This window comes from Athene noctua, chromosome 3 (assembly GCF_965140245.1).
Source record: "Athene noctua chromosome 3, bAthNoc1.hap1.1, whole genome shotgun sequence".
Taxonomy (NCBI): domain Eukaryota; kingdom Metazoa; phylum Chordata; class Aves; order Strigiformes; family Strigidae; genus Athene; species Athene noctua.
In genome coordinates this window covers 70,759,745-70,774,612 of record NC_134039.1, presented here as the reverse complement: position 1 = coordinate 70,774,612, position 14,868 = coordinate 70,759,745, and the positions used below count along the sequence as shown (strand labels likewise).

The 14,868-nt window shown below is 37.1% G+C and overlaps 1 protein-coding gene across 5 annotated transcripts in view; it reads left to right on the top strand.

Annotated features, from left to right (window-relative positions):
- The window catches only part of TBC1D22A (TBC1 domain family member 22A), a 212,827-nt gene that overhangs the window by 32,338 nt on the left and 165,621 nt on the right, over window positions 1-14,868 (top strand). For all 5 annotated transcript variants that reach the window (XM_074903258.1, XM_074903257.1, XM_074903254.1 and 2 more), the window contains 3 exons: window positions 5,202-5,272; window positions 10,841-10,969; window positions 11,913-11,975. In XM_074903258.1, coding sequence (XP_074759359.1) covers window positions 5,202-5,272; window positions 10,841-10,969; window positions 11,913-11,975 — 263 coding nt within the window. The remainder of the gene's footprint in view (window positions 1-5,201; window positions 5,273-10,840; window positions 10,970-11,912; window positions 11,976-14,868) is intronic.

Sequence of the window (14,868 nt, the reverse complement as noted above, 5' to 3'; positions counted from 1 at the left end):
GTCCATAATGCACTGGAGAAAGGTGGGGCTCCAGAACACCTGCAGTACATTGATGACATCATTGTATGGGGGAACACAGCCGAGGAAGTCTTTGAGAAAGGGAAGAAAATCATTGAAATCCTCCTGAAGGCCAGCTTTGCCATTAAGCAAAAGAAAGTTAAGGGGCCTGCAAGGGAAATTAAATTCCTAGGGATAAAATGGCAAGATGGGCGTCGCCACATCCCAATGGAGGTGATAAACAAGATAACAGCTATGGCCCCACCAACCTCTAAAAAGGAGACTCAGTCTTTCTTGGGCGCTGTCGGGTTCTGGAGGATGCACATCCCGAACTACAGCCTGATTGTGAGCCCTCTCTACCATGTAACCCGTAAGAAGAACGATTTTGAATGGGGCCCTGTAATGGTTTAAGCCCTGCCGGGACTGGAGAGCACGTTGCTGTTGCCCCTCCCCCACCCGCAGCCGGTTGGGCTGGCAGTGAGGCACAAACCCGGGTTAAAATAAGAGGAAATTTAATACAACAGAGTGATAAACAATCTGAACAACAACAGTGGCAATGATAACAACAATAAACAGCAATAACAATGAACAAGACAAACGATATACAGAGAAATACCGCTAACTGGTCACGGAAGCAGGTTCCCGCCACCAAGCCCACCAAAGAGCAAGGTAAAAAGGTTCCGCCCCTGGACCTGACGCCAGCATGGTATGAATAACCCAGCTGGACATCCCTTCCCCCTCTCACTCTGCTGGGGAAACCTAACCCTATCCTAGCTGAACCAGGACAGGCCCTGAGCAACAACAATCCTTTGAACAGATTAAGCAGGAGATTGCCTAAGCAGTAGCGCTTGGGCCAGTCCGGGAAGGGCAGGAGGTTAAGAACATGCTCTACACTGCAGCCAGGGAAAGTGGCCCTACCTGGAGCCTCTGGCAGAGAGCACCTGGGGAGACCCGAGGCTGACCTCTGGGCTCTTGGAGCTAGGAATGCAAAGGCTCTGAAGCTAATTACACACCAACTGAGAAGGAGATACTGGCAGCGTACGAAGGAGTTCGGGCTGCCTCAGAAGTGGTCGGCACTGAAACACAGCTCCTCCTGGCACCCCGACTGCCGGTGCTGGGGTGGATGTTCAAAGGAAAGGCCTCCTTCACACATCATGCAACAGATGCCACGTGGAGTAAATGGGTTGCGTTGATAACACAACGGGATCAAATAGGGAACCCCAGCCGCCCAGGGATACTAGAGGTGATCACTAACTGGCTGGAGAGCAAAGATTCTGGGATGTCACCAGAACAGGAGGTGACACGTGCTAAGGAGGCCCCACCATATAACGAGCTGCCGGATGAGGAGAAGCGATATGCCTTGTTCACTGATGGGTCTTGTTGTATTGTGGGAAAACATCGACGGTGGAAGGCAGCTGTGTGGAGTCCCACACGACGGGTCACTGAAGCTGCTGAGGGACGCGGTGAATCGAGCCAGCTTGCAGAGGTGAAAGCCGTCCAGCTTGCTTTGGACATTGCTGAGCGGGAAAAGTGGCCAAGGCTCTACCTCTACACCGACTCGTGGGCAGTGGCGAATACCCTGTGGAAATGGCTGCAGCAATGGAAACACAGCAACTGGCAATGTAAGGGTAAAACTGTCTGGGCTGCTGAGGTATGGCAGGACATTGCAGCCCGTGTGGAAAACCTCGTTGTGAAGGTGCGCCATGTGGATGCCCATGTACCCAAGAGTCGGGCCACTGATGAACATCGACACAACCAGCAGGCAGACCAAGCTGCTAAGATTAGAGTGGCTCTGGTGGACTTGGACTGGCAGCGCAAAGGTGAACTGTTCGTAGCTCGGTGGGCCCACGAGACCTCGGGCCACCAAGGTAGGGATGCAACATACAGGTGGGCTCGAGATCGAGGGGTGGACCTCACCATTGCAGAGATCATCCACGGATGTGAGACGTGTGCCACAATCAAACATGCCAAGCGGGTGAAGCCCCAGTGAAATGGAGACGATGGCTGAAATACAGATATGGAGAGGCCTGGCAGATCGACTACATCACACTGCCACAGACCCGCCACAGGAAGCGCCACGTGCTCACAATGGTGGAAGTAACCACTGGATGGCTGGAAGCTTACCCAGTACCCCAGGCCACCGCCCAAAACACCATCCTGGGCCTTGAAACCCAAGTTCTGTGGCGACACGGCACCCCAGAGAGAATTGAGTCAGACAACGGGACTCACTTCTGAAACAACCTCATAAATGCCTGGGCAGAAAAACACGGCGTCGAGTGGATCTACCATATCCCCTACCATGCACCAGCCTCTGGGAAGATCGAGCGCTACAATGGACTGTTAAAAACCACATTGAAAGCACTGGCAGGTGGGACCTTCAAAGACTGGGACATGCATCTAGCAAAGGCCACCTGGCTAGTCAACACAAGAGGATCTGCCAGTCGAGCTGGCCCGGCTCAGTCGAAACCTCCACGTGCTGTAGATGGGGATGAAGTCCCTGTGGTGCGCATGAGGAATATATTGGGAAAAATGGTCTGGTTTAGTCCTGCGCCAGGCAAAGGTGCTGGACAATGGAGAGGTCCGATGTGTACCACAGGGGTACACCACATTATTCTGGGTGAGAACATGTCGTGAATTATGCTGTGCCTTTGTAAATTATTACTTTGTTATTGCTAACTGCTAAATGGCAGCTGGACATGACGCAGATGGTATTGAATAAAGGGGTGGATTATGTCCTGGTTCAGCTAGGACAGGGTTAAGTTTCCCCAGCAGAGAGGGGGAAGGGATCTCCAGCCAGGTTATTCGTACCCTGCTGACGTCAGGTCCGGTGCTGAAGTACGGGAACCATTTCCTTTGTGGCTTTGGTCCAGGGAAGCACGCGTGGCAGGCTGGATGTGTCCACTGCGGTATTTCTCTGTATATCTTTTGTCTTGTTTACTGTTATTACTGTTTATTGTTGTTGTTATTGCTATTGTTGTTCAGATTGTTATTTATTACACTGTTGTATTACATTTGTCCTTATTTCAACCCTGGGGTTTGTGCCTCGCTTTCAGGCTGTCCGGTCTGAAGGTGGGGGAGGGGCAACGGCAATATGGTCTCTGGTCTTCTCAGGGCCTAAACCACCACATGACTCTTTCAATCACGTGACTTATTTTGAAATATAGAAAAGAAAACCCTCTACTAATGAAACATTTTTGCCAAATACAATAATATTCTACAGCTTATAGATGGAAGAAAGTTTTATTGATGTTGTCAGAAAGTCATCCTTTTTCCTTAGGCTGGATTCAAGATGTGATAGACTCATTCACTTTGATATGATGTGCTTTTAACGTCTTGTTTCTTAATATCTGTTATTTTTCTCTGCTTTTCTGACTTTCTGCTTTGTTTTGATCCTAATGCAGCATCTGGTCACTGTTTTGCTTGGATTTTGGTGACATAGCCTTACTGTTCCAAGTGAGACCTCTGTGCAGCAGCTGGTGTCTTGGCTGAGCCTGCTGGTCAAAGTGAGAGGGGAAAATATAACTTGTTGAATTTGTGTATCCAGTACTGTAAAGTTTTTCTTACTTAAACAATTGTCGGTAAGCCCATATCTGTTTGGAATAGTCATGACTGGTTTGAAGGGTGACCATAAAACCCCTCAGCTAGCTATGACCATAACAGTCTTTCATTTCTGCCTCCTGCCAATTTTCTTATCTCTTTATTTTCTGTAAGAAAAAGAAATGGAAGTATGAATTCATCCAGATGGATTTTTTTTTTCCACAATTTATTTAACTTCATATTAATGCTGTAATCTTGTTTTAAGACAAAATAGATTTTTCTAATATAATTTTTGCTATCTTGTATCTAAATTAAAACCAGGGCGTATTAATGAGCAAGTAACTTCATACCAGAAAATTCAGGTTACTAGAGCTTTTTGTTTGCTTTAGTTGATGCTTCTTTGAGAAACTTTAATTGCTAGTAAAGAATTCTTTCTTTTTTTCCCCATTAACTATTTAGCATTGGTACACTTTTTCAATCAGATTTTTTTTTTTTTGTTGGATTATCTATTTTTTTAGTTATTGTACTGGTTTCAATGGACTATGTTTTCATTCCTGGTTAAAAAGGTATTAATGTGTCTAGAAATATTTTTTTCTACAATAACATGTCACACCTACCATGATAATGTGCATTTCTTGGCATTATAGATGCACATAGTAGTAGGAGGGTGGGGTGGGAGAATGAAGAGAGATGTTACTAATCGGAGTCCTTGTCATAACAAAAAATAAAGAGAATATATGTCTAAAAATGACCAAAGACAGTCAGTTGTGATATCCACTCAGAAAGTTCTTAGTCTGATTACTGTTTTTTATGCTTCATTTTCTTGGGGTCGGTAGATAGACAGAATGTTTTTAAAGGCTTTGTCGAAGTGTAGAATTTGCAAAATATATGCACATGACAGAGACTAGATTTGCTGGAATATACATAGTTAACTCATAATTACTGGAAAAAGTATATACAAAGTAAAATGTAGAATTTTGTTGTTCCGTATTATTTAGCAGGCTGATAATTTGAATTTGTGCAGTTTTAACCCATATTTTCTACTCGGTAAGAGGAGAAAGAGCTACAAGTAGATATAAAAATAGTGTTTCTTACGGACACTGTTAAGCATCTTTTGTCTTAACATTTTCCATGACATTTCTATAATGTTTTTCATGTGATAAACAATTTTTACAAAAAATGTGTGAAGTCCCACAGATTTGTTCAGCTGGGTATGGTATCTGACAAGCAGCTTTCAAGAGAAAGGAGTACAACATGAAGAATGAGACTATGGTGTGGGATTAAATTCCAGCATTCAGACATAAAATATTATTCTGTTTCTGTAACTGCAAATCTTATTTTTAATTAGGATCTATGTAAGCATATTATACAATAAGACTGAATATCTCTTGCATGCTAATGTAAGGCATGTATACTAAAAAGTAACACTGAGAAATACTCCAGAAAGTTAGCACACTCAGTACCTATTATCATAGATATCTCTATGGATAGTAATTATCCAGTATTTTATTAATTTGTTAGACGTGCCACATAATTCTTGAATTCATTGGATTTCATAAGAAAACATGATCATTGTTATAAACAACTTTGTATTAATTTGATTGTATCTGTTTATATTAATTGATAGTAGTTCCCATAGTACTCATGAAATACTTCTGTTTTAATAGAAGAACTACGGAAATTGAGTTGGTCTGGCATTCCCAAACAGGTTCGTCCAAGTGCATGGAAGCTTCTTTCAGTAAGTTGTGTGGTTTTTTTTTTTCCTTCCTTTGCATTTAGTAGTAATGCTTTTTTCAAGCATTGCTAATAATTTTACTTGAGTTGTAATCCATCAGTGATACTTGAAAACATTGTGTCTTGTTTCTGAATTGTAATGAAAGTTCTGTTCTTTTGCTCAATTTCAAGATTAATTTGTCAAACTGAAAGGAGGGGAATGAGAAGTAGTAGTAAATCATGTCAACTGTATATCTTTATTTTTCAGCCTGGCTTTCTATGAAAGAAGGGCTTATGTGATAACAGTGGCCTCTTTCAACCAGTTTTGATGGAGTGGTGGAGGGTTCAAAGACAAGTACATTCTTACAGTTTTCTTGAAAATAGGCACACAGTAGAGGAAACGAAGCCTATCAGTGTCCTATGAAAAGCTTCTTTCTGACTTCACATTTACTATAAGAAAGGATTAACACTGTACTGAGGAAAAGCTGTGATAGCATCTTATGGGGTTTTTGGCTGATTTTTCTATAGTGGTTTAAGACGAACAGATCTGAACTGTGGTCAGTTACCTTGTGGCATTGGCTCTCCTGATGTCAGACCTGTGAGTCAGTTAAGGGAGACAAGCTAATTAAAAAGCTAATCACTTCTTTGTAGCATGAGTTTTTGTCAGGCTGGCCTCTCTGAACTTTGCCTGGTGGTCAGAGGGTTTTGCAATGGCAGTAGCTTGAGAGTAGGTTGACTGAAATACCATGGAACAGGACGCAGATGTTTCAGTTGGGCATCAGAGGCAAGCCTTCAGGAATCTAGGATTCACTGGGTTTGGTGTTAAAGAACTAGATTTTTTAAATCTCAGTGTTTGCACTATATTTAAAATGTTCTTCTGCAAAAATACAACCTATTCCTCCTAGGAGTATTTTTCATATCAATTTTTTCAGCTATAATACTTGTGATAGCAAATGATTGTGCATTTTAGCTATTGTTTGTCTGCCTGTGGTTAGGAGAAGAACTTGTGAAGATGCTTGTATTAAAAAAAAAGGAGCTGTCTACTCTCCAGAGGCTTTGGAAAGACACTTTATCAGAAAATCTTCATGCATTTAAGAACTATTTAAAATTCTGAGTTATACACACAACAGTTTAACACTATTGAATTTTTCAGAGAGTAGACTTAAATAGCGTTGCTTTTTATAGCATAATTCAGTGGGGGTTGCAAAGTATTTACTTCAGATTGAGACTGATTTCCAGTGACTGAAAGAGTCTCTCTTGCTGATGAGTTCTACTAAATTTGCAGCTTAGTTCCTTCTAAAGCTAAATGCAGATGCAGCTTCTTAATGGTGGATATTCAAATATCCTGCTGTAATTGAAATTAAACATGCAGTGTACAATTTATTTTAGTTCTGTTTCCAAAGTTGTTGTCTGAGATTTTGGTAATGAAAAGAATGTTTCTTTTTTTTTTTTTTTTTTCTTTTTCTTGAAGTTTGGGATGCCTGTTTTAAAATGCTCAAAGTAAAAAAAAAAAAAACTATAGCTTACTCAAAATTGACTTTGAAACACAATAAGCTAAAACATAAGGATAGTTTAAGTTCTGAATCAGAGGTTGACACTGAGGTTTAGAGAATTGGAATTATGGAAAAGTTAACTGCAGTCACTTTCCTACTTTCAAGTAAGACCATGGATTTGCCGTGAGCTTCACCTTCATTCAATGAGTGGCGTTCCTCAGGAGTTGGTCCTGGGGCTAGTGCTGTTTAACATCTTTGTAGCCAGGGATTGAGTGCACTCTTGGCAAGTTTGCCGATGACACCAAGCTGTGTGGTGTGGTTGACACACTGGAGGGAAGGGATGTGCCATCCAGACGGACCTGGACAGGCTGGAGAGGTGGGCCCGCGCAAACCTCATGAAGTTCAACAAGGTCAAGTGCAAGGTCCTGCGCATGGGTCAGGGCAATCCCAAGCACAAATACAGGCTGGGAGATGAGTGGATTGAGAGCAGCCCTGAGGAGAAGGGCTTGGTTGATGAGAAGCTCAGCATGAGTTGGCAATGTGCACTTGCAGCCCAGAAAGCAATGGTAACTTGGGCTTCATCAAGACAATTGTGACCAGCAGGTCAAGGGAGGTGGTTCTTGCCTTCTAGTCTCACATGGACCTGCTCAAGTAGGTCTACAGGAGGTCCACAAGGATGATCAGGGGACTGGAGCTCCTCCACATGAAGACAGGCTGACAGAGTTGGGGTTATTCAGCCTAGAGAAGAGAAGGCTCAAGGAAGACCTTATAGTGACCTTCCAGTACTTAAAGGGGGCTACAGGAAAGATGGGGAGGGACTCTTTATCAGGGAGTGTAGTAACTAAGTGGATTTCTTTTTTTTTTGAGTAAAAGACCTCAAAAGTGTGGGTCTTTTTCTTCTGTCACCAAATAGCAATATTTGTAATGCTCTCAGCTGTTCTTATGTAATTCTTATAATGATTTCTTATCTACTAATTGGTCCTCAATTAATACATTTTGGAAACCCAAACATGAGTCATTAAGTGATCATTACTTTACTGTAATGCAGCAGCTTGTTTCATCTTGTTTCTGAAGTGGGGAAGAAAAAGTACTTTGAGTATTTGTGATCATAAGCTCCATAATGCTTTTTTCTAATGGTAATTGATTTTTAAGTCACAGTAGTTGTTTAAACATTTTACTTACTGCTAATATATATTCCAGATAAGAGGGGGTAACATGATAATCTTTTATGCTGTAAGGTGCACTGGGAGCTATTGGGAAAATAAGTGTACAAAAGCAAAACTGTTTTGGCTAAAGATTAGTTATAAAACCAAAAAAGACCAGAAAACCAAAGACACCATAGCATATTTAGAGCCAAATGAAGGTTGACTCTGTGTGTTTTGGAATTATTCAGGAGTCTTACTTAAAGAGGCCAAACGATGAATTCTTTGGGGAACTAAGTACAATTGGTAGTATCTGCGTCAGAAGGTGATTGTAAAAATCAGCGTTGAAGTTGTATTTTTTAAAATAATTTAAAAAAATTGAACAGTTGAGATATTTATTACATAGTCAGAAGGTTAATAATGTTAATGTGTGTTCGATGAATAACATTTTTCAAAGGGAAAGTGTATGAAAATCTAAGTAACAGTCAGGGGCTGTTGGTGTTATGCATGTCTGCTGCTAACAGTATATAAAAAGTTATTTTTAAAATTTAGCAAAAATGTTAGGTATACTGTATCTAAACAGCAAGCAAAACTATTCAGGCTCACTTGTCTTTTGAATAACAAAACTAAGGATATGGTTGCAAAAGCCTTTGGAGGCAATTAATGACTGAATGGATTAATCTCTGCACCAGTTTATTCCCTGATGATATGTTTCAAGACTTTCCAACTTTTAAAAATAAAACCTGATTTGTAAAGTGAACAGGAAACAAGACATGTTCAATTGAAATATTACTTCAGTCTTTGGAGCTGAATAATGGCAAAAAGACTTGAGAAGATACTGGTATCCTTAGAACAATTGCATTTCATCTTGCACATGAATTCTTTTCTAATGGAACGAAGATATCCTGCAGGAACAATAATCAACTGTTGAGAATAAACTGGACACAGAATTTAATATTTAACCGCATATAAAACACTGGGACAGGATATTAAATTTCTTGAGGCAGAAGTTAAGCTGGTGCGATTTAAAGTATCTGGAACAAGATACATGTCAGTACCTCTTAAAAGATATGTCGAAGCAATTACCTCCTAAAGTGTCTGGAATGTAGTACGTTTTATACTTGTTCTGTTGTCATCTTAAACTAAGAAATTAAAATATATGGGAATAACATTTTAAATTGTTTTAATATAGAGATATCTTCAAAAATCTGTTGATTTTCTTAGTATGGTATTTATTTTTTATTTTTCCCTAAGTGTTGAGCAAAACAGAAGTTATAGATGATGTTGGATTGTTGCAGGAGAGTGATGGAACCTATATACTACTTATTAGAGTATTTAATTTTATTGTATAATTAGCAATTTTAGCATGTTAGGTTTAACCCTTCCATTTTTGCTTGTAGTGTTAATAAGAAAGTTGCCTTTGTTGTTAAATGCACAGTAAGTTAATTGAAGTGACTACAGCTCATTGTCTAAGTGCAAATATATGCTGCACTTCTAGTATAGGATTTTTTTTGATGTTATGAGGATTATTTTTGTTAAGGAAACTTAAATTTAACATAAATTTGATTTCTTTGTTTTACTAATTACAATTAGTATGGTAAAAGCTGTTACTGTGGAAGGAGAGCTTTTGTAATATTGGCAAGAAATATTTTAATTTGAGTTGACTAATGAATAATATGATTATTAGATTTTTCTTACATTGCCTTGGAGGTCCAGATCTCTTTCAAACCATCTATCTTTAGAATGATTCTTACAGAAAGTATTTTTTCAGGACTGCCATGTAAGTAAAATATGAACTAGCTTTCTTTTTTGCAGTGTTATAACATACTGGTGTTGATCGTTTGAAATAGAGTTGCGTACAAGAAAGTGTTAAGTATTTCTGAGTATTCAGGAAACTTTCTGGTAGCCAGTTACATGAATAATGATGTTTCAAATAAATGTACTTTTTATATAAACTGAACATTTAATAGCATTCACAATATTTCCTTTGGTGAAATGCTGAAATAGTAACCTTAGCTTGTTTTTTAAATGGGAAGTAGGCTGATATGCTAGAAATGGGGATCAAACTGGATAAAAGAAAATGAGAATGGATTGGGGAGCGGGAAGGGGGAGATTGGGATTTTCTGGTAAATGTCAATGAGTTCAATGAAGAACTATTTAGATATATTCTGTATTAAATGTAACAATGTATAATTCTGAATCTCTGACACATGACTTTCCTAGTGTGTCCATATTTCATGCAAAATAAGATAATATTTATAAATGGCTTTTGGGAAACAACTAAGCAAATGTACAGCTAATGTTCTTACATCCTAAGAGCTCAGTCACTGCTGCTGTTGAGTCTTTTTCTGTGATGAAACTTTTAATAACCTGTTGAGATGAAATGAAAGCTTCAAATGATTTTTTTTTCCTCATGTGAAACAGTGAAATAAAGTAGCTAGAATGTTTTTAAAGCTTTTGATATAATACTCTATTGTATTACAAATTTAGCCATAAATAAAACATATTTGCTAATGTGTATCATTCCTATATGAAGGCAAACATAGATATTATGCATTTTGTTTTAAAAAAATTAAGAAAATCGCTTCAATTATGGCCACATAGGAATGCAGAAATTTATGAACTCATATAACATCACATTCATCAGAACTTACTTATTTGAGCTTTTCTGTTTGGAAGGCTAACGTCATCTTAGAATTCTTGATGAGAAATTGCTTTTTAAAGCTGGAAGACCATGAAACTTTTTCTTGAAAAAGGCTGCTTTTAGTAAGATGTTTGTATCTTTTGTATCCGTTGGAATGATTAGAAAACTGATTTGATAAGGAGTTATTCAGATCCCTGTAGGACTGCATGGCACTACATCAGTTTATTAGCTTTTCTGTCACATGTAATCAAATGCCAGTGGTGCTTTTTGTAAGGCAAAGGGTAATATCCTTTCTATTTCACTCTTTTTTTCAGGGCTATCTTCCTGCAAATGTGGACCGAAGAGAAAGCACTTTACAAAGAAAGCGCAAAGAGTATTTTGCATTTGTTGAACAATACTATGATTCCAGAAATGATGAGAATCACCAAGATACCTATAGACAGGTAGAACACTTATTGAAGTGACTTTTACGTACAGGATAACTGCTAAAGAACTTAGATTATTTTTGAAGTTTGTTACTGTTTTTCTTTATTTCTTTAATTTTACTTGATAAACAGCTCACTAATATTTTTTTTTCCTACATTTCAGAAGCAAAAATATGGAATATTTTAATCCGAAATTTGAAATAGTGGATGTCTTTTAATGTCAACTTTAGTCATGCCATGTGATGCTGGCATTAGCTGCTGCCATGGTTTTCCATTTAAGAATAGTATGGTTTTCAAATCTTTCATCTCCTGCTCAGACCCTCCTTCAAATGAGTGAGGATGGGCAGGAAAAGTATAATAGTGACTGTTTCTTACTGGCTTCGTACTTCTGCTTAAGAACTTGAAACTGTGTATGATGTGCAGTAAACGTAGGCACGGCAAACTTTCTTACCCACTCAGTTTTGTATTAAAATGAATAGTTTGTATCACTAAGTATAGGCTAAGCAATACTACTTTAGCCTTCCTTAGGACAGAAAAAGCTGACATCTTTCTTTCAGCTTCAAGACTTCAGCAGCAAGAACATCTTTAGTAGCAAGAGGTATATATGACAGTGTCAACTGAACATGACTTTACAGTAGTAGTAGTTTGTATTTAATTGTATTACCTTGAGGTAGTGGGTATTGCCAATATGAGTATAATTTGCAAACAGTGAAAATATAAGTATCCTAAAATATGAGAACAAAGTACATTTATTTTTTATTTTGCCTCATTAATAGATTAACAATGACTTAAAGATTTCGCTGTATGTTTTGAAATACAGTAAATACATGTTACTCCAAAACCAGTGATACAATGGGATTATAACTAATAATGTAAACCCATAGGATTGTTTTAACTATTGTGTTAACAAGTGTGCTGTTGGTTCCTTTTACAGTATTCTTCTTTCTTTCTTTCTAACTAGATACATATAGATATCCCACGCATGAGTCCTGAAGTTTTAAGACTTCAGCCCAAAGTAACAGAGGTAAGAATGATAGCTAAAGAATTATTTATTTTTGAGAAATCACTTTATTAATGATATCACAGCATTGGTTGATAATTAATTTGACAAAACTTGCTGTTTTGACTTCAGAACTAACTTTAAAAAGTCCAGTAAGTTAGAATGTATAAGTATAGGCTAAGAGCCACAGTATAAATACTAGCAGTAAAAGGAAATTGTTAATCTCCTGCCTTGAATCTCAGGCTTTTCTTCAGTCTTGTGGCTCTGAGGGTTTTTTCCTTTTTTGCTTTTTATATATATATTTTTAATAATGTGTGTTTGAAATAGTCCAGAGCATAGTTCCTATGGTTCGATGTATTTGTCAAAAGCATTCAAGGTCTGGAAGTTCTTATCATTGTTTTACACTTGGAAAATTATCTTTTTGTAAATTCGTAGCATGAATTGTTTGTGTTCCTCATTTGGTTTTGTTTCTTTGTAAGTTTTATATGTTGAGTACACTATTGAAATTATTTCACTACCGTAGTAAATATACACTAATGAATGATAAATATGTTAATCTAATTGGTCTATATTGTTAGGTAATTGAATGTCATGGGGACTTTTCTTTGTAAAGTATATAGGTCTTAAATAGTATAGATGGTGTGAATTATCCTCTTTCAATTATTTATTTTAATCCTTTAATTTCATCTCATTTCTAAAGTTTATAATTAGATCTTCAAAGGTTCTGTTAGTAACCACACAGAGCATCTTCTGATAGTTCATTAGATGATACAAGAAGTGAAATGTAGAACTACCTTTCATTTGTTTTTTCTGCTCTTGTAGTTATTTGTTTAATGGAAGTGCTTCTCCACATATGTTGTAAAAATGAGTTTGAAGAAATAGCCTATTACAATTTTTTGAAATAGAATGGTATAAAAATGCTACTTTCCATCTGCTTTCTACACAGTGGTGTTTTACCTGGGCTTTCTAGGGATGAATCAAAGACTAAAGTGGGGAAACAATACCAGAAGAAATGAACTATTAAAGAAATGTCTAAGATCAGTGTCAGTGTTGTAGCTAGAAATGAGCCAATAAATGAAATTGGAGGTGAATATTATTTCATGAAAAAATGGCTACAGAAAGAAGAATGCTGAGTTTCTTCTGAGAGGAAAGAAATACTTGTACTGTATCAGCAGTAGTCTCTTAAATTATTCTAAAGATGTATTTGTGTCCAGCATAAAGTTGTGGTTTTTGCTTCCTTGCATTACAAGCAAGCAAGCTCTTCTTAAGGTTTCAGTAAAGATCTATGTCTCAAGTGAATATGACTGTGTGCAGATATACAGTGATTCTGTTTTTGTAGCTCTTAGTTTGGGTCGAAAAATCCCAAAATTGATGTTGTTTTTTTCACCCTGTGTTTTAATGAAGGAGAAAATAGAAATTCTTTTAACCTGTCTGTTGTAAGAATCTATGTATAATCTTGCTTTTAAAGGAAGATTGCAAAGTACAAAACACTTCTTCAAGAATGATTGATAGACAGTGTAGTAATTTTTAAATTAGCTGAACAATTGTAAAACCACCTTTAAAATAGACATTCCAGGTAAGTGTCTCTTGTAGAATATATTTAATGTCTTTTAACCAAATTATTTAGATGAGAAGTCAAGTAGCTTAATAAAAATGATATTAAGAGAAACAAAATATTCTTGTTGGGGAGTAGTTTGAAGTAAAGTGACAAGATAGAAATAGAAACCTGTAGGATCTTGGGCTAATTTTGTCTTTTGTTTATTTGATTATGCGTGAGACAAGATATATTTATATGACTGCTCTTGAGATGGTTAATAGATTTCTTTAGACTAGATGCAAACTTGATAATAGTTTGTTGGAAGACAACTTTTTATTTGTCATGGATATTTGCCGTTTCCATAATGCAGTTAGAAATACTAGAGTAAACTTGTACTGATAATTCAAGAAGATATGGTCAAGGTTTTCCAACATTTGAAATGTGTATTTTTGTTAAATATTCAGTGTACTGGGGAGAGCGTCCTATAAGAAGACATTGAAAAAAATTAGAGTTACAGGATAGTTAACAATCCCTTTTTGGTTGAATGATTAACTTAAAGCTAAAGAGTTTATGTGGTAAAATGGAGAGTATATTAATGTGAAAAAGATATTAGTGCAGTATTTTTTATAAGCAGTCACAGGTGAAAGGAGATCTTTCTTTTTTAAAAGCTGAATTATAAATAGTCTGAAAATAGGTTGTCTTAATGAAAATGCTGACAGTCAACTTCAGAACTAGTAGATGCTCCCAGAATAAAATACTTCCCATATAATTGCTTGGGAGTGATTAAAATAAAAAGGAAACACCATGTCCAGATAACTTGCTAAATAAAATCCTATATGTCAATAGAACTTCAATAGCAAATACTATTCAGTAAAGTTTGAGTCTGGAATGTAATTTCAATTAATTTTGTGGGATCATTAAACACGTGACATTATTTAGGTATTTTTAGCTTTCAGATGTCTTTTGGCAGATAACATTGCTCAGGTAGCCTAATCATTTAGTATGATTTACTGAGATCTCTCTTACAAATATTTTTTCATAAAATTACCATTGTTTTAATTTCTAGTTATTTGTTAAACTTGTCCAAAGGTATGTTTTTGTAGTGCTTTATTGGATATGTGCATCTTAAGCACTGTCTTAAAATAAACGTATTTTAAATCCACACTTTTAAAAAACTGATTGCTCTTGCTAGTGACATAGAATTAGTATTGTTGGAAGGTAATTCATTTTCACGTATACAGCTTCTTCAATTAATTTAGTCTCTTGAATGCAGCCCAATATCCCTGCTTGCTGATCATACTTACATTTCTTTAGTTTGAATGTTTAGTAAATTGAGACATATAACAAGTGTAATTGAGCCACACAAAGTAGATAGACATA